The sequence below is a fragment of the Silurus aristotelis genome (assembly GCF_946808225.1).
Source record: "Silurus aristotelis genome assembly, chromosome: 3".
Lineage (NCBI taxonomy): Eukaryota > Metazoa > Chordata > Actinopteri > Siluriformes > Siluridae > Silurus > Silurus aristotelis.
The window spans coordinates 26,717,394-26,738,941 of NC_139576.1; the positions used below are offsets into that span (position 1 = coordinate 26,717,394).

General features: G+C 37.5%; 1 protein-coding gene across 1 annotated transcript in view; it reads right to left on the reverse strand.

The window, feature by feature from the left end:
* col18a1a (collagen type XVIII alpha 1 chain a) overlaps positions 1–21,548 on the reverse strand; it is a 76,957-nt gene that overhangs the window by 23,997 nt on the left and 31,412 nt on the right. The window contains exons 3-5 of the mRNA XM_083537482.1: positions 6,112–6,644; positions 3,926–4,009; positions 2,171–2,221 (exon numbers count right to left, since the gene is read on the reverse strand). Coding sequence (XP_083393608.1) covers positions 2,171–2,221; positions 3,926–4,009; positions 6,112–6,644 — 668 coding nt within the window. The remainder of the gene's footprint in view (positions 1–2,170; positions 2,222–3,925; positions 4,010–6,111; positions 6,645–21,548) is intronic.

Sequence of the window (21,548 nt, forward strand, 5' to 3'; positions counted from 1 at the left end):
TGGGTTTAGTTTAGGGCTGTAATGATTCCTTGAGTAATTCGAGCAATTCGATTACAAAAATCCATCAAGGCAAATTATTACATAATTTCTCGCAGTTTTTTTTATCCAGTCGGGGAACGTCACCCCCTCTGTAGAGCCGGAAAGCTTTACACATTACTTATTACAGAGAGCACTGGCACTAGAGACTCCTTAAATAAATGTGGATCAATGATAATTATATTCTTCTTTGTTATAAAAATATTTCTATTTTTATAATTCGTTAAATATTAGCTATAGTTCGGGCTGATTTTTGTACCTTTATGTTCCTAAACCAAGACTGGTAACAGGCAAAGGATTAAATATGAAGCTTATGATTATTATGCACAATTTCTTGTTTTTTTAAAGCATCCTTCTATGCATTTTTTTCCCCCTGAATATTCACTGCCTTATTCATAGCACAACAGCACAACCTTATTTTAATTCTGACACTCTCCCAGCTGAAATGAGAGTTCAAACAGCTGAAATGAGATTTAGCTCCTGATGGAACACAGAAAAGGACAAGAGTTGCTTTTATGGGATACTGACAGTGTGTATTTTAGCCTGAAGTGAGTGATCAGGATGGTAAAAGAGGCCTAGGGCCTCACACCTCTATCTACCAGAAGATAGAAGGAAAGAGAAAAAGAAGCTGCTGTACATCTGCCATCACAGCTACTGCTCTATGTGTGGGAGAGTCCTCCTTACTGCTACAAGGCAGAGATGACATATGACACAACTCCGCTTCTAAATCGTTAACTCGCGCTCAGCACATGACAGTAGGGGAGGATAAGTATTGCAAAGCCTGCTTCAGGGTGGAAATATGACTCTCCTATTGTTGGTACACATTCTTCTCATTGCTCCACAGACTGAATTTTGTTCATCCTAGAAAGCTTAGTGAAACTGTTAAAAGGGCAGGATTTCCATTCCATGCATCTATACACTCCGTGAGGGAGCAGTGGGGTCACTGACATTTCATTTCATGCCAATTGAAACCCAGCAGAACCCCTGACCCCTTTTGACCTGCATGCCAAATAACCATAACCATTTGCAATTCTGCAAATCATATTTCAAGCTCAAAGCACTAACTTAATTGGAACAAATTTGTGCTTGCACAGGAGTCACAAGACTAAATCTTTTATTAGCAGAAATAAAAAAAAAAAAGAAAAAGATATGAATAGATAAATCAGTTTGTGGATAAAAGACTCATGCTTATGTAGCTACAAGAGTTCGTGTGCTTTGGGAGTTTTTACCCCAGAAATGCTTCATAACACAAAGCCATCATACATCTTAATCCACTGTGAAACAAGCAGGGAAAATGCCCCAGAGGAACAGACCATCAATCAGGAACAAATTCCACTGAACACAATGGAAAATTTGCTTTGCGCCACCTCCTCGCCTTTTCTTTAGGAGCTTGTTTAAACCCGTTGCATGCCGTAGGAGGACTAGAAAAGAATGAAGCTGCTCACTGTGTTTCCTAACAGGTGTTCAGGACATTTTATGCTGATTTTTATAGTCCTAATAAATAGTTGCCAATGAAAGGCAAAGTCTTTGTGATGCAGCATAAGTTTCAAAACAAGAGTTTGATACCTCAAGACCTATTTAATTCAGGAGCATGGAAGCCAAAACATCCCCCTCCTAGAGCAATATGTTCCTTTACTTTACACTAATGGAAAAAACAGTGTATTAGGTAAAAACACAATCCCAGGCAGAGGGAAAAGACCTGCACTTTCAGTCCAGTGGAGCCACCTGGTTTTTCCCTCATCTGTAATTGTATCCAGCATGCTCAGGCAGAAGCATTGACTATCAGACTAAAGGTTAATTTTTAACCCTAATATGGCCCAATGAATGTGAAACAGGAAGGCACTGGATGTTTTTTAACTCTTAGACTTGGTCCCAGATGTCAATGTTTGACTGGGATTCCCTCCAGAAGATAAGAGTTTGTAAAATCACAGTCTGGCCAAAACTTACATGGCATATGCAGGAGAACTAGAGGAAACATTACCACACTGCTTTCTGACCATGTTTTGAGTATGGAACATTACATATCGCGAGAAATGATTGTGAAAGTTTGAGGACACATGGCTCATTGTTACCGAGACAAAGACAGCATAAACAATGGATTAGGGAAAATTCAACAATAAAAAGAAGACAATACCGAGACTGTGTGCTTGTTTTCATAATCACCGCTTCCATAATCGCCCGAGGCCTGAAAGAGAGAAAGAGAGAAATATTTCATTGCTTAACTTCATTTTAACACTATTATCTTATTATCTTGATGTTATCTCAAAAGCCAGAGGTTCTGCACGTTTCTGCAGGCTAATAAATCTTTTTCACTGGTGCTTAAGACTTCACCGTGTGGAAACAGGACTGCAGGCAAACCATTCTCTCTGAAATATGTGAGTGATTTCCATGGTTTACCAGCCACAGGGCTGATATCTATCAGGGCACAAGCGCATTACAATGTAGACCCTGGTTAATATAAACCCCAAAACGTGTATTAAATACTTCAGAACTACATTCCATCTGTAATTCCTTTTTTCCACCACTGCTGGAAGGAGCCAGGCAAAGAGTACAGTAAGTAAAAAATTTGTGTTCTTGAATGGCCTCATTTGGGCCCTAAGATAAGTTTAAATCCACACTGACCACAATAATTTCAGAAAAGTCCTGCATCACTTATTAAACCTTTTATTGATTCTCTAATTCCAAATATGAAATGAAGGTTCCATCTTTGCCTGCAACTATCCCATGTGGTCTCATTCTTTTAGAAAGTATTACCCTAAAGCAGACCTGGGCAAACTACGGCCCGCGGCCCACATCCGGCCCTTTGTATGTCCCTGTCCGGCCCGCGTGAGGCCAATCATAAATTACAGGGTTGCACCGAAAATTTTCGGCCGAAATACCTAAATCACCGAAACAACACGGCAGAAACACAATTGTAATGACGCAATAAAAAAGCGCAGCAGCACACGGTTATCTGGATAAGAGCAACATGTCTGCGGTGTGCGGAGAGCGATTTGCAAAACATGCAATGCTGAAATTTCAAGAGGGGGTGTATCTGCAAAGAGTTTCTCCACATCGGGGTTTAATTTATCACCTGAAATCCAAACATCCCGATTGCCTTCTAAATATGAGAAGAACGCGGCGCAGAAAAGTAAAGTCAATCCGAGCATGCGCACTCCGTCTGTAGAGGACGTTTTTGAAAAGGCAGGAAAGTTTTCCAGTGATGGTGCCAAGGCAAAATGCATAACACAAAAAATGATGGATTTCATTGACTTTTGAATTGATTTTTCATTTCGGTGCAGCCCTAAAATATTATCGTTGGTGTGGCCCTCTGACACAATTCAGGTTTCACATGTGACCTCTTGTAAAATTAATTGCCCACCCCTGCCCTAAAGAAATAGAAAGTTTTCAATGCTTCTTTTATATTAATTTATATATATGGGGAAGTGGCAGTTTAGCAGGTGACGCTATAAAATCCTGATTGAAAATGTTCAAGTTAAAAAATGAGACCAGAAAGTTTGGACTGTGTCTGTAATATTTTTAATATAAAGATTAACAGGGCTATGGTTAAAATTTGTGCCACAACTGTCTGTCAACTATATATATATATATATATATATATATATATATATATATATATATATATATATATATATATATATATATATATATATATATTCGAATGTATTCCGGAGGCAGAAATTTAGTCAGAACAATTTGCTCAAGATCTGATGCATTGGGCTGCTTTCCCATACACGCATTAAGTCTGGTTGTAGTCTAAAAAATACCCACTGAATTTCACTAAGCACATAATTTAGTCTAGTGTAATCTAAATCAGATCATCCCTTAAAGTGAGAAAGGAAGTGATTATTGGCCTTCTGGCTCACAGAAGCAGCTCTTTGGTACTTACTCCATCAGAATCGTCCTCTTCCTCCTCACAATACCGTTCAGCTGCACGAGGGTCATTGACCACCTTCAGATCTCCAATAATACCCTGAAAGGCAGACATTTACAAATGAGCATCTGTGTGTATTAGTGCAATTTGCAGTCTATATCAGATTCCCCCTGGTTTTCTCTAATTGAACAATTAGCCTGCTGTCACTCAACTGAAAAGAATAGTCCATGAATAGTCTGTGTCCTCTATGACCTTTATTTAAAATGGATACCAAAATATAATGCAAATTCGACTACCATCTACCCCGAAGCATACAATAAGAGCTTTTCCAAATGACATTAACAGAAATGTATCTTCATGAGTAACCAGATTTCTCTCACACTTGATGACCAGGGTTGAGGTCAAAGGTTTATCTTAAGAATGCAGTCAAAAGGGGCTCTATGACACCTTAATGGAGCTTTTGTGGTGCACCGAGACCCTTACAGAAAATTCCACACATCTGCAGTCCTAGTTCAGCTTCGTCAAACCCACCGATATGCCGATTAGCACGCACTTCTAATAAGAACAAAAAGATGTAATCATATCTAGCTTAATGAAGCTTGTAATTATAATGGGTGACTCATTACAAAGACATTACTGAAGTCACTGTAAAAGGCCTCCCTATACCACATGAAACACGGCGAGATCAGAGGAGTCATGTCGAAGCGCATCCCACCCATCTGCTCATGAATGCCTATTGTGAACCATTAGTCCAGCACTGAAAGTGAAGCATTCCTGCTGGTCTGGGCGCCTCACTATGGTTATGGGCAGACAACAAGACAGTGCTACCATGGATAATAGGTAGGAGGCAGAGAACCATCCAGCCTCGGTGTGGTCCCACTCCCTTGTAAAAGGTCAAGATGACATTTTTAGAGTCACTTCAATATTTTGGAGTCTATGTTAAAGAATAGAAAAGTAGCACTTGGATATACAGTAAAGCTACCCAGTAAATCTATTTAAATATATTAACTTTTTAAAGGTTACAGTTCTGTTAGCTCACTGCATGATGTGGTCGATAAAGAGGTTTAAGTAGGATAGCTCTGACCTAAATACTGGATTTGGGTGATTCCATGATTACAGTGTATTTAGTTTGTCATTATAAAAACATTGTCATGAAATTATTTAAATTTTTATATTATTGTTTATAAAAAAAATATGTTGTCCAATTTTAATAGAAAATATATTGCTGCATTTCACTCTCAAAGGAGTAACAGGGGTCATAGAATCAGCAAATGCAAATACATATACAGTAAATCCCTGTTTTACCCAATGGAAGGCCAATGTACTGCTAGAATAGGTTTACTAGTATTTATGCCAATGACATGAGAAGTTATATATTCATCGATTTGATAATTAGTTATAGTAACCCATGGTTCCCACCGGCTGATAAGAAACAGTTAGTCAGACCATGTTCAAAACAACAAAAGGTCATTTGGATGATGACTCTACATGATCTATGTTCCTTGTTCTGGAGTGAAGTGCAACATTTTTTTATTAGGTTCATAAAAACATTCTACTATCTTTAAAATGTTTAAAAATTGCGAAAAAATATATTTCTGCCTAGGATAAGATAATAAAGGAAAAGTTTTTTTCTCTAAATTTCCTTCCCCATTTCCATCCAATTTGGACTTTTTCCATTTCCATCCATTTATCTAGCATTCATCTGTTATATGAAAGTTACCAACCAGGGAGGCTGGAGTCTAGCATTTACTTCCTTCATGATATGTGGAGACAGCCACTGCATCTTTTCTAACTGCTGCTCACTCTGCATCACAGTAAAGTTGAACACACTCTGGGGAACATGCTAACCACCTTGTTCCATATGTATGGACTCTCAAACAGTCTGTGATTGACTGGATCGAAAGTAATAACATCCCTCCCACCCAGAGAGCACAGCCAGTTTGGCCTTTCAGGATTCCCAACCACAGACAGCTTCTGACATTATCAGGACATTTAACTTGTGATTTTCCAATAGTAGAACAAATACTTTTTTCCTTGGTCCCCTTTAATAGACCACAGTTTCTTAGGAGAGAAATTAAAAGCTACAATAGCAAAATAACTACTCAGTTAAACCAAAGTAGTGATTAAGCATGTAAAATCATTATAAATTAGCATTCTATTTGTAATTTTTTCAAAGATATTCTTGGCATTAGCAAACATACCACAAACTTATCATCATCAGCTCCCCCTGCTTGACCCACAAAGATCCCAGCTCCTGGTTCCAGATCCATTTCATCTGGAGAACGCTCAAAAGGGAGAATCTGGGGTTCAGAGTCACAACTGGGGTACAGGGTGACTTGCTCATCCAACACACTGATAGAGAAACGTGTCCAAATGTTGACAAGGGAGGGAACAACAAAACTTGCAGCTTCATAGGATGTCTGAGAGTCTGGCTCAGTATAGAAGAGGACAATGTTCTGCTTTCCGTCCTTCAAGGCTGTAAGCTTCACCCCCACATACATAATTTTCTGGTTGGTGTCTGTAATTGAGAAGATGACTCCAGATTTGGATGAAGTGGGTTTCAGGTTGAACATGAGGGAAAAGTCACGGTAAAAAGATGTGGGCAGGTGCACACGGGCTAGTTGACCGGTCTTGGAGTTCTGATCAAGCACAAATCCAGGTTCTGGATCAAAACTCTTGGTGACACCTTCAGGAAGTGGGTAACCAATCAGCTCTGACAGCGAAACACCTCTCTCTGTTGTAAAACAAAACCAGTGAAATAGAGATTAATTAAACATGACAGACAACATATAATAGAAAAGAGGGGCATAAGTGACGATTTTGGGTTGCAGTGAAGGACTTGGTTAGGAAAGTGTTTTGTTAGATTGTTGGATTGTAAAGGAAAGTACTTGAAAGTGTTAACATGGATAACGGGGAATAAAACTATAAATTAAATCAATTAACGTGTCTACGTATAGCGTAATCCCCGCACAGCCTTCATTCAACATTAGCAATTAGATTTTTTATTTCTTTAAATGGAACATTTCAGGGTTGATTTTGGATAAAGCATGCTTTAAAGTACAAAATGCACCACAACCCCACCTCTTTCACTTTCCTGCTCAAACATGTAGTGGTATATTGTGTTTTATATTATTATTATAATTACTATTATTAATATTACTATTATTACAACTCCTACAATGCAATTCATTCCACTTTATATTTTACATCCTATACTATTTAAACCATATGCACCATGAGATAAATGTTCTGGAACCTTTAGGGAGAAAAATTCAATGCCTTAATAGGAAATAATATTTATTCCAGATGTCTGAGGATTCTCATCTTATACTTTTCCTTGGAGGATTACTGGATCAAATCAAGAGAGATATAAAATAAAACAAAACAAACTTGTCCACACAGTCTTTTCTAAAATAACCGTAAACCAACCCTAATGGGAGAAAGCTTAACATAAGCAGCATTTGTAATTCGGAAGACTTCCCAAATTAAAAAAAAAAAAAAAAAAAAAAAAAAGAAAGCAAAGGAGTAGGAAGAATTTTGTATTAAAGAGCTGCATTTGTTAGTTTATCACACATACGCTAACATTTTTAGACATCAATGTTTATATATTCAGTAATTAGCCTTAACTTGTTTATTTCACCTCTATTTTCAACAGGATTGTTTGTAGGCTTAGTGCAAACTGAATTACAAAAGAACACATCCACTCTCTGATAGCGTAACAAATGTAGATAAGCAGGAGAATGTCACAATCTTCTACTGTTTACAAGCTCATTTTTGTTTTCTCAAAAATGTCCTGTTTATCTGTAGCTCTGTATGAAAAGAGAGTTTGCAGTTTGCAGAAAAGAGGTTTATGCAGTTATTTGTAGCTTGCTTCTCAGGAAAGAAGAACAGACATGGACACTTGATGCAATGCGTAAGGACAATACGCTAAAACGTATCGATGAAGCTCTACAAAGTCTCTTAAAACATTGTACCTCAACTTGTACTACAAGTTTTTAGCTAGCATTTGGAAACAACACGTTAGTACCACACTTTTTGTAACACATTGCGTGCGAAGCAGGACGTAGAAACCACAACTGAACTGAAAAAAGTATTTTTTCCAAAATACAGTGCTATATCATACCATTGCTTTCTAATGACCTTCAGTGCCGGTTCAACAAACAAGCTAGCAAAACATGTGGTCTAAGATGTCTATCTAAAAAGCATGATTTTCCCACACATTAAATGTCATGGTTTGAGCAAACTGTTGGCTAGCAAAATGGACATGGGCAAGACTAATTAGATGAGTTTATGAACAGATAGCGGTTGTCAGAATGTTTTGTTACATACAAGCACCATCAATTCATCATCAAGACACAAGATAACGGTTGCACACACTGTACAGGAAACAGCTGACTAAGATTTACAAAATGCTCACATTTACCATAAATGATAATTTTTTTCTAATGTTATTTTCTTACCAATAGTTTTACAAGGATATTGGTAGGTAATAAGTTTTTAAGTAGAATTCGAAAGAAATCTTTAAAACACTATTTTACTTATGAGGTTTTATTACTACTAGATTATGAAACCAGATTGTATAATTCTAGAACTTAACTGATATTGAAAAAAAAATCACTGAATGCTTACAAGCATATAAGGCTGTATCCTGTAATTTGCTTAAGATGGGTAATTTAGAAGTGGTAAAGCAGTGGTTAAGACACTGGACTTCTCATCGGAAGGTCTTGAGTTCAAATCCCAGCTCTGCCTACTGTAGCTGCTACTGCTGGGCCCTTTACCAAGGCCCTTAACCCTCAAATGTTAAGGGTCTATAAGGTCTGCCAAATGCTGTAAATGTATGATTTTGCCAAAAAAAACCTTAAGTAAAAATGTATCACTCAAAGCCTGAGGTGGTCAACAAGAACAACAAAAAAATAATAATCATCTCTGACACATGTACAGGGTATGAACCCAAGGCTAGGTTGTTTTTTTTTTTTTTACAAGGAGAAAAGGACAAAAATAACCAACCCGAAAAGCCCTGAAAGGATAATGCTTAACTCCAGGTGCTCCTGTGTAAAGAGCCAAACAAGTAGCTGAACACTCTGAGGATTGATTCTTATACAGGGTCTGCACAAGACTGTCAGTGACCGTCTGAGTTTCCCAAGCACCTTAGGGAAACAAGAGTCCTTGACTGTTACCTTTCTGTCAGCAAGCGATAAATTGTAACAGCAGAATCCAGATGGCTGAAGGAATTAAGTCACACTCAGAGACACCCTCAGGGTAAAAAATGTCTTTTCCCAGAGATGAGCACAAAGGCTGCCAATGTACCAGTCATTCCACTTTAAGATTTGACTATACCTTCAGTTATATAATGGCCACAGGGTCACCAAAAATCAGGCAAGAGCCATTAAAAGGAATGTGGTACTAATCTTTAAAATTCTATAAGAGGTACTGTAAGTGTGTTCATTGTTTTAAAGCCATTTCCTTGTGTTATGATTTTCTAACACAGTGGTTCTCAAAATGGAGTCTGGAGACCCCAGTGGGACTGTGAAGCAAGGTTGCAATTTACAGCTCTATGATTACACTTTGATTTACTGCGGTGGGAACTCATGGGCCACATTTATTCAAGTTATTATATTTATTATTGAGTCCTTCTCTTTATCAGCTGATCTGACTTGTCACTTAAATTGAATAGGTTTTATCCAAACCTCACAAACGCACCACCTTCTGAACTCCTAACATTATAAGTGAAAGTTTTAAAGTACATTCTATCAATTCAAAGCTGTGTAAGAGATATCTAAAGAAAGAAGCATTAAAGCAATGTCCTTCTCCCAAGTGAGCTCTTCTGTTGTAGACGAAAAAGATTGGAAATAAAAGTCCAGTCTGTTGCAAAAACTACTTGGAATGTCTTGCAACATTGCTAGCAAAATACCACAAAGAATCTAGCATATGTCAATGAACAAGATGGCTCTTTTTTTTCCAGATGTGCACCAAACAACTGTAAGTAAACGACAAGTAAGAAAAAAAAGCTTTTAAATATACTATCCTCCTGTATCAGTCTTACCAAATATTGGTAAACAGTAAATATTGGAAGCTTGTTAAACAACAAATAGACTGACAACATGAAAAACATGTCTGTAGCAGTAACACTTGATAAAAAGGTTTATAAAAAGCATATATTGTATGGATTTCTCCATGTATTTTTTTCATGTTAAGTCTCCCCAAACCTTTGGGATAAATGTTATTAGTTATTTTAGCAAAGAAGCACAGGAAAGCAATTCACATGAGTGACTTTAAAGTTTCTGGCATTTAAGACACACTTCAGGCAATCAGCAACCTTTTAGAAAACTATTTCCATTTACTGAAATTAATTCTTCTTTGCTTAGTTTGCTGAACTGTCTCATTGTAAGACATCAAGTAGAAGAGTAATGTACATGTGCTGGGAAAGGGTGGACCACTTTTTCTGCTCCTCAGCTGCATATAAGTGTTACTTCCTGAGGAAAAAAAAAACAAACCCATAAAAATGGCTGGTAATACAAGCTTGTTCGACTAATCCAAGCAGCCAGACCACTCTCTCACACAAAGTGGTGATTCATTAATCCCAAAAGAGTTAAATATTACCAATTTAATTACAATGACATGCACAAGAAGTTTTCGCTTCTCGCAAAATTTCTGACAGCTAAATTAGTTACTGAAGGCAGTAAGGGGAGAAAAAGCAAACTTCGAAATGAATTCGCTTGCAGGCTTTACGCTTCTACACATATATACTTTATTTACATTTATAAAGAAACTTTGAAAAGATCTGATCCATGATTGATTGTCTTGTTGCTCGGCACCGTTTGAGGAACAGAGCTCTAGAATACCCAACTGCAAATCCTGACTGCAGAAGGCCACATAAGCACATAATTTTTCTTAAAAGCATTTTTAAATATATATATAAACATGTTCTTGAGTCAAGTTTAAAAAGCAGTAAATTTGCATGCCTCTGGCACCTGTAAACCTGACACTAAAACCAATTGCCACTGATTGATATAAATCCCCACATCAGTTACATTTACTGAGTGAGTAAGTAATGGAGAAAGTAGCTGGTTCTGCTTTCAGAGTTTACCCATAGACATCAACAAATGAGCTCATTTCCATGATCATAGACAGGCAGTGTATCACAGCATACATTTTCCTTAAACAAGACCTTAGCAATGCTCCAAAACATAATGCTTGAGATCTAGATTTATTGACTGCATGGTGTGACTCTAATGTCAATATGCACAGGTGTCTTTGGATCTTGAACAATTTATTTGAACATATAAAGTGTCACGGTCAATTTGGTCAATTACGAAAGAAACTCCAACCAACTTCAGGTCCATTTCCTCTGGCAAAACATCTGTGGAGTGATTCAGCATTGAGACCTATGTTCACCAAACACTGTGAACTGATCAGCAAACACACTCTGCCCACCAAGGAAGAGTAGAGAAAAACAACTGACACAATTAAAAAAAAAAGAAAAATGTTCCCAGACTTTGTGAGAGAAAAATGAAATCCTTTCCGAAATCCATGTATGATAAGCAGCTGAACATTCCTGGCCAACAGCTGCTTGGAAACCCTAATCACTCAGCCACCATTTCCCACACATCAGCTGTTCTATATAATCGATTATCTACACATCAACCTGGCAGTCACAGTTGAGAAGAATTCCCTTTTCCGGTGAATCATTGCTCCTAATCTGTATTATTCAATATTTCTCCATTGGTTTCCCCAATCGTTCTAAACCAGCAAATTAGGTTCTGGTACAAAAAAGATGTTGGTAGGAAAATTAGGAATCTGTGATTTCAAAAGTAAAGGGAATTAACTATTAATATTAACTATTAACACTTCACCCAAGACGTTTAATTGCAAAATAAATAGCTAAAAACAATTATTGCATTCTGTCTTGTACCTTTTCTGTTTAATTACTGTCCACGGTAATACCTTTAAAGATTTGCATTGAAAAGTAACAGTGAAGCATCGGCAAAAACAAAAAGATCCCTCTTAGATCGTAGAACAAAAAATGGTGTGAGGCAGTTAAGCACCCGGTACATGTTTAGTGTTCCAAAAGTCTGTATCCATATCAGTATCTATATCCCAATATAAACCACAAGTAAGCATGGCCTAAAGCAATTGTTTTATCTTTGTTTTGTTTGCAATTTTTAAAATGTTTTGCAGTTTTTGCAAATAATTAAATTGTTTTCTACCAATATGCCCCCAGAAAAACAGGAAATCCTGCTCACACAGTTATTATACAGGCATATGACATTTTCTTACACCTTTAACTGGTTCTATTCAGCAAAATAAAAATAAAAAATCTAGCAGCCTAATGCAAACCACAACAACCATAGCCATGATTTGACCTGCATGGTAGTACAAACCTCCCTTTCGTGTGAATTCAAAAGACCAGACACAGCTCTAGATTCAACCAGGTGCGCTAGGAACTCTTCTGGCAAACGTTCTAAAAATGCAATCAAGCTATTCTTATTTAATGACCTCCTTATTTAGAGGTGAATTTGAGCCATGTACTTCCATATCTGATGGCATGATGGGTAAGCTCACAAACTGACCAAACAGTGAAACTGGATGGATGCAGTGTATTCCAGTCAGTACATTCCGGCCTGCTCCAAATGAACAAATTCAATCAACAATATTCCCACTGTAATTCATTTATCTAGGTTCCTACTAAAGAAATATGTCAGTGAGACACAAGTCCACAATGCATGCATTGTAATTTGTTCAAACAGCACCAAAAAGCCCTGTGTAAATCCTCCAGAAATAGAGGTGCTTAAAAAAAAGATACACAGTGAGACACATCATCTACTGAGCCACCTCTAGCCACTGACAGGATGAAGTTTTAAACAGTTGATAAACTGGCATAGCATTGCATTTCCCACACACTGTGACACAGTCAGTACAGATATCAGGATGTGTCTGATATATTGACCATTGAAGGCCAAAAAGTGTGAACAAGTAGACTCTTTATTTGGATGGTGTGTGAGCGTGGGACCGAGTGTGTGAGACGAAAGAAGACCTGAAATATTCAAGAGTGCTGAAAAATCCTGGGGAAAAAGTGAAAGTTGGACATGGGTGTGGATGTAAGAGGGATACAGCTGAGTAAAACTGACAAGGTAATGAATAGGAACATTAACAAATCTCGACTCATTAAAAACCAGACAGGTTGCCCATGTTATCTGTCTCATTCAAACTCACTACAAGATTATTAATAAGAAAAAAAATAAATAAAGTGCTGTATTTTCACTATAATTAAAACAGATCAATCATTTAATGTGTGGAATTCACTTAGTTCTAAGCTAACACAAGCTTGGAAATGAATAAATGAATGGAATTCCTTTCCATCATTGAGTGTTTTGTTAACCAAATCCTACCCACACTTCTCTGTAGACCACCAAGAAGGTTTTCCTGAACTGTTTCAAGTGTTCAGCATGCTGTTTCCCTTAAACAAAGTGCCTAATACTACAGAAATAAATTTCATAATTGTCCCCTCAGCCCTGAGACGGTTGCTATTTTAAATTCTCCTGATATTGAATAAGTAATACCAGATGCTCCATACCTATAAGGACATTTCTTATACAGCTTTTTAAATTACCACATTTAAGGCATTGGTCTAGAAACCCAGATTTACAGTTACAATGCTGTATTCTCCATTAAAAAGAATATTATGCATGCAGTACAATGCCATACTTAAAAAATATGCAATTAATGCTATGAATGCAACTGGACACATATGGCATATGAATGCATATGAATGGATCATCTTGCAATACTGCCAAACAACTCTACGGTCTGATTTAACCATAAACCCTAATTAATCATGCTTCCTGTACCTCTGGAACAAGGCAAGCAGATCATAATCATAAGACCCATGACTGCAGGAGAACATAAAAAATGGCTGTAGCAAAGTAATCCCAAAATTTGGACCATCTAATAACTTTAAGAATAATCAAGCTGGAGATGCTAAGTGAGGATCATGTGAACATTTAAGGAAATTTGTGAAAAAAAAGATTATAGACTAAAGTTTTGAACTAAATGCCTTTACTTCTCTTCACAAACTAACTTCTCTTCACATACTCTTCTCTGGAAAGTATGTAATTTCCATGAATAAAGTCATGGAAAACACTGTTCCAGTATAATGACTGATATTACTGTTTCACATGCCCATTAGTCACACTTTTGTTTTCCCAGGAATGCATTTGTACATGCACCCCTTTGTCCCTGCTGGACAGACATTTCAACATTCACTTTTTAAACACCAAATAGCCACAAGAGACACATATTGCATGGCACAAATGGTCCCTCCCCATGAGTGAAACTCCTATTTGCACACTTAAATGTAATTAAACATGACCTAATTCGAATTATTACCCAGAAAGAATCAACAATTACACTATAGGTTTATCGATTACATTATGATAGACATTTTCACTCCAGAAAAGGCCACATGGAAAAACAAAGACATTCACCAGGACATGCAAAGGTTTAGTAAGGCTGTGCCATGCATAGAGGAAATCCATGAAGTAAATGTGCAAAATAAAATAAAGCACAGTGTGCACTCTTGCTTTTCCTCTCAAAATTCACGGCCACACCACCATGCACTAACACCCGTCTCAGGAACACAAAACACTCAGGCATGCAAACTAACTCAGACAAAATAAACAAAAAAATGCCTTGAAACAGGTGAATGACACAACCCACAAACAGGTGGCCGCTGGTTCAGAATGCATCTCTTTAATTGGCTTAAAAGAGAGATGGCATTCTAACCCGCCTTTACCTTTCAGGATACTAAGGGACAAGCACTGATTGCCATCATCACTCTCCTCAGGGAGTGAGCTGCATTCCACTGGGAAGCTTCTGTTCTGCAGGAGTGTCCAACAGTTGTCGATCAGGAGCTCGCAGAGGCTGCGGCATGGCATCTGTGGGGACAGGCCTGGCTTCCTGCACTGTGGCACTGACAGCGCACAGAAAAACCTCTCTGCTGCATAATGGCAGCCTGACTGCACGAGAAAAGCCCATTCACTCAATAGTGCCTGCACATCCTTCACACTGCTCTGGTTTAGAAAGTTGGGTACCGAGAAATGATCCATACTATGGCAAAATGGCAACTCAGAATCAATCAACACACAGTGCGGGGATTCAGTGGTAGGTGTCCCACTATCAGAGAAAGAACGATTGCTTTCTACAGTTAGTAAATCATTTGAGACAAAGTATTCATGAGAATACTGTGTCGTGTTATTAGGTTCAGCATGCCAATGAGAGCTATTTCTATTTGACGTGCTGCTATAACTGCTGACAATTTCAGAAGAAATGTTTATGCTTATGTTTAACTGACTTGTAAGAGGGTCCCCAGTTGGACCAACAGCAATGCCAACATGCTCATCTATTTCATGGAGATCCGCCTTCGTCAGATTCTTCTTCAAGTTGGCATCCTCTGCAAGAACATGCATGATATGCCCAGCAAAAGACAAATTGGTTTGCACATTGTTGATTTCTTGGTTTTCCCTCAGAGGGGACCAAGTGACAGGTTTAAGCGTAGGCCCAGATTCGGGTTCAACACCAGACCCAGAAACAGACCATCCGGATCCAGACTCTAACCCAGAACCATGTTCTATATTTGCATTTGGCTGCTCATTCCACTCTGAACCAACTCTAGATCCCCCTCCACTCCCCATCTCCTCACCCGTAGCAAGGACAGCCGCATCAGTAGCACCTGTGTCTTCTATCGCCAGATGTTCTTTTGTAGGTACTGTTGTAACTACTGTTGTTGGTACTGTTGTTGAAACAGGTAATGGACCGGTTGTCAGAACGGTTGTGCCTAAAGTAGTCACATTGGCTGGTGCCTGAGTGCTCTTGTCTCCAGATTGTGAATCAGGAAACCAAAACCATCCATCTGAGTGCCCGATGAACAGACCCAGCAGCACACCCAGCCACAGTCCAAGCGAAGACATCTTGTTTAACATCTGATCTTTCAGCAGCTCACACAGGGTCTTGCAGCAAACATGCCCTCAGTCAGTAATCCACACTTACTCACCCTGGAGTCACAACACTCAGCCCCTCAAAGCAGGCAGAAAAAGTACAGAGGAGGAGTAAACTCTCTAATGTGCAGGGGGCTGGTTCCTTATTGGGCTGGGATTGGGTTTTTTCCCTCCCTTAGCTCCTCCTACTTCTTTTGTCTCTGTAGTGATACAGTGTGTCTGCTAAAAGATAATCTTGCCAAAAACGCCTGTGAGGCTTCCTTTTGTGAGTCCTTGTGATTTGAGCGACTGAGACAAATGCCTCCTTGATAGAATTTTTTTCTTTTCACTTTTACAGTCTTTACAGAGGCACAGACATTCCACAATCTATCCCCCCTAAGTTTAAATGGACTGTGCAAATTTAGTCTTTAATCAATTCTGACTCTTAAGTTTTTATTTTTAGCTTTCTAAGACAGATTGGCACTATTACATGTATGCATATTGAACATTTGAATAGATTTTATTATAGTGTATTCTGCAAAATAATTATTTCTCTTTTATTTTGGAATATCCATTAGCTGCCCCTTTCCAATTACCTTATACCAAAGATGCATTAGGATGGCTTAGAAAATAATAAATCATTTTTTAAGTACTAACTAGGCATGTCAATCATATGCATCAGAGTAGAGATGAGAATTCCTGCCTTTTTTTTTTAATCCAACAGTGCAGAATTTATTTTCATCCTACCCTTTTCTCTTGCTCTCTGTTCAATGTAAATTGTGCTCTTTGGCTCTACCTTACAATTACTTTTCCACCCCAACTCTCCACTCCATGCAGGGAGTAGTTAAACAGTGATCCAGGACTGACTATCCTGTTCAGACTGGTACGGACAAGTCCACAAGATCTGGTGACAGGACTCATATTAATGGGAGTTGAGAGCTAGAGAAATATTACAAGACAAACAACTAGTTGTTTCATATGCCTGTAGAGGAAATAAGCCCTTGCAAAACATGATCAGAAGTGTGCATGCATGGCTGCTATGGCTTTCATCTCTATGTCATCTGTCTGAGAACAGAGACCATCTTATGTGTCAGCTCAGCTCAGGACAATGACTGTCACAGGGGGGAAAAGAAATTCTTCCAAAAGCAAGCACTTCCAACATGTATTCGAGGTTAATTTCAATATACCATACTTATATCCTAAAATGCTATTATTTTTGCTTGCCAATAAGACTACAAAGTTAAGCAGTGTAGAAAACAAAGGAGTTTCTCAATTGAATATCACCAGATAAAGCATTTGAAGCATCCACTAAATAGGCAGAAATCATTTTGGGAAACAAAAATCCTTTATAAACATACCTCTAATGCAAGTTAGCCAAGCGCAAATAACTAAAGCTGGCCATAATCTGATTTCAAAGCAGTCACACTGAGAGTGCCTGGACTTCCAGCTTATTTGACATACACTGCCTAAATTAGAAAATAAATAAATAAAAACAGATGGAAAATCTTGGAAGCCTTTGACTCCTGCACTTTAGTTCAGTTCAAAACTGACCTAGAGGAAGACACAATGAGTAATGTGACTATGTGGGAAAACCTACGCACAAGATACTTGACCCGCTTTGGCTCTTGAGAAACAACTGCGATTTTCCCTCCTCTTCTCAAGCATTTAACCAGGAAACATGGTCAAAATAAGTGGGGTGTCCATGAGGAATAATGTGGGAATGGCATGAACAAATGCTAAACAGCACCTCACCCTCATGCCAGAGTCTCGTGGCATGATGACAAATGGCTATTGAGAAAATTATCAATGGTAACAGTTGCAGAAAATGAAAAAACATGCCAAATGTACTAATACAGAGATGCAGCAGTGTGAAAACTGATCCAACGAAAATCTGTTCCTGTGCCAGCCAATGAATGAACACTGTATGGTCTGTATGGTCAGTTATGGCCAATGTATGGTCAGTAATGTAAAGTTGAATTAATCTTTAAAACATCTCAGATTAAAAAGACTAAAGGGCAAACTCCTAGAAGACTGCATTTAAGGTCCCTACAACAAACTCTTTGTTACTATTAAATGAAATGAAATCAATATACAAAATGTCAGCAATATGCATACACATATTCTGACCTGATTATATAATATTATATAAAGTATTCCCTTGCCAGTGTTATTATTATTATTATTATTATTATTATTATTATTATTATTATTATTATTATTATTATTATTATCATTATCATCCAATGTTCATACTTGTGTCCAAACATGCAGCCGTGCATCCAATCAGTTTCACAATGACAAAAGGCTTAGGAAAGTATTACTTGCACATAATTCCTTCCTCTCCATGCAGAAAAATTTATGAACCATAACAGTCACCACCATTCATAACCTCAACTCACAATGGGCTTGTTCTTCAAGTGAAAATGTAACAAATCACTTCATGGCTCGGGTATGTCTATGGATGGGAATCCCTATGCTCTATATGTTGACTCCCTCATAGGACCTATTCTCTGTGACCTTTCCCAGCATGCATTCCACCTCTTTCCCACAGATCACTATTACTGGAGCCCCTTCACTGGGACACGTCATTCCCCAGCGTGTTTACTAGTCAAGCTGAACTACGGCGGTGGCATAGCAGCTCCAGTTTCCTGTGCTCCAGACTGGGCGTTTTCCGTTCATGTGTGTCTTCTGCTGTAAACTCCCCAACCTCTTTTCCTTCCTTTCTTTCTCCACGTCTTTTTTGTTTTCAGAACATTAAGTGCCAAAAAGGTGCAAAAGCAAGCTTCCTGACAGACTTTAATGCAATAAAAGACTGGCAAGCATATGGACCTGAAAATGTTAATATATAAAGGCGGGTAAAGATAATAATAATAATAATAATAATATGAATAGGTCGATATGTTATTCCTTAACGCTGTCCCCTAAATGTCCAGGAAATGTATATCATACCCCCAATATACCACAGTTACTGTTAGGATACAACTGACTGGCTAGAGTGAATACAAAAAGTACTTTAAAATGTTCATATAATGAAAATCAGCAAGAAAAAACTCTGCAAATGCCATTGTTCATAATACAGTACTTTTTGATCTGGTGAAATGTGCAAGAGGCAAAGAAATGCTTATTTGAAGCCAGTAATGTTATGTCTCATTCTCATTTTATATACATTCTTATAGCATTAAAAGTGCAGCTGCTACTTCACAACTTCTTGATTCGATCCTGAGCTCAGGTTACCATCTATATGTGTTTCTGTATTAGTTCTCTCCACATGCTCTAGTTTCGTTCCACAGTCCAAAAAAACATGCCAGCAGATATAATAACAAGTCTAAGTGTCAAGGATTGTGTGTACTAAAATTTGGACAGTAGCCCAAAGCCTTCACCATCAATGGGCTATGTAGAAGAAAGCCTAATTTATACCCAACAGTGGAGGCATGAAAATCATATAACATACGTTTGGATTAAGTCGGAATATATCCAACAGCATGCTAGAGATCTGCAGCAATTACACCAAACCGCAATGTACTCTTTAATTTCTGTAATGACGCTTTACTTTTACATTCGCCAGCATCCTGTTCGGGGCTTCAACCCAGGCTATAACTGATAATTACCTGAAAGGTATGAGTGATCACTCAGACAAATGCAGACTAAGCAATACTCTCTAATTAGAGAGGTTTTTTTATATAGTATAGTTTGAAAAATTTCTTGCTGGAAGGTTAACATAAAAAGACCACTTGGAAGCTTGTGTTTATAATTCCTCCAAGTAATTAGCAAATTGAGAAAATAAATTACGGAGCCCATGTCCTTATTTAACCTCACATCAGAATAAAAAGACTAGCGCCCTGTATTACTTCCATGAGACTAAACCGACTATATATATTGGGATATTATGGGTAACATGAGAACAAGTGATTTAACAATCAAATAAATGAATGGAAATGCACTTTAATCTACTGTATTGTACAACATTTTGTATTTACCCTTCAGATCATTTTGCAGCCTGTTCATAATAAACTTCTCTTTACATAGATAATAGCAGGTCTGAAAATCTGCTTTTTTCTGCTTTTTACCATGAATGGAGCATTAGTAAAAGTGAAAGTGCCCATGTCAAATGTAGAAAAGAACACAGTGGGTATTATCCCTGAGACAAAATCAGATGTGACAGTTATAAGTGCTTATTTTTACTTTCTTTGGCTGATGAAATAAGACAACAAACTAGCAAAAAAAATATATATATATCATTCTGATTTCATATTGTTCTATATCAAACTATCATTTAAATAGTGCATTATAAATTATTAAAAAAAGTATAAAAAAAAGTGTGTATACATATACATATATATATATATATATATATATATATATATATATATATATATATATATATATATATATATATATATATATATATATATTTTTTTTTTTTTTGTTTGTTTTGTTTGTTTTTTGTTTTTTTTTAAGTTTCAAATATTCCTAAAATGCTGTTTTATTAATAAACTGCAGTTCAATGCTTTTTCAAATATCATCTCAAATCGTCGTTTTTCTTAACTGTGTTTTTTTTAAGAAGTAAATAACATTTGAATATACACAAATTTGTAAGCAAATTTAAAAGATATTTTCAACCTATAACTGTTTTACAACCATACACTACAAATCTTTTGTCTAAAAAAAAAGAATGAATTTTACTGCTCAAGTCACATGATTCCTGTGTTACATATCAAATTTCCATATGTTATGGCAAAGGAACCTGTCAGCTAAAGGTCTTTCTCCAGCATGCCTGACCCAGCCTGTCTTAGCTTGTCTTAGCACTCAGAAAAAAACAACATCCCAAGGCCTGGTAATTAGCTGCAATCAGAGAAACGTCTGTGCATGGAGTGAAAATCCATGGACGATAGCCATCACTACATCTTCACTTTGCTTTTATAAACCAGGAGGAAACTACAGTCCTGGTGACCTGGATGTAACCAGGTCGTTGTTCATGTGTGCAATTTCGTATTTCTAGCACCAAGGCAATCAGTCGTAAGAAATAAATAGATTCCTGAGGAAGAATGTAAAAGAGGAGACGTACAGTCACCACTTCCTAAAGTCAGGTCAAGAAAATATTTTTTTTTGTTATTCTTTCCGTCCAGGAAAAAAGCTATTGTTTTTTTAAAGTTTTCTTATGATTGTGATGATATAGACTGTTTAAAAAAAAAAACAAGAGTAGGCTAGTTCTGAAATGTTGATGTACCAAATACAACACACACACCCCCACTTACACACCCCCACTTGTACTTTAGTTACCGATACTTGAAGCAGAAAAGCAGGCCTTGACCATCACACCTTCAGCCTTTAACCAAAACCCATTATTACATGTGACTGCACCAGTAACTCCAGTAGTAAAGTGAAGATTATGCTTCATCACAAGTGCCTATAAGAAACATCCAAAACAAACTTCTGAAAGCCAGGAACATTCCTGAAACTTTGGAACATCTTAGAAATTTACCGGCTGTCCATAAGCACAAGGGTAGGAATAGGAATAGGTGAAAGGTGAATTTTGTTTTGCGCAATGGCAGACTTTTTATCAAAGAGGTAAAATCTGGTTTCCCCCCATTTTAGGGTGAAACACATACAGCATCACAACATTGGTGTGCAAGATACATGTAGAAAAAATAAATTTGCTTTGTCTG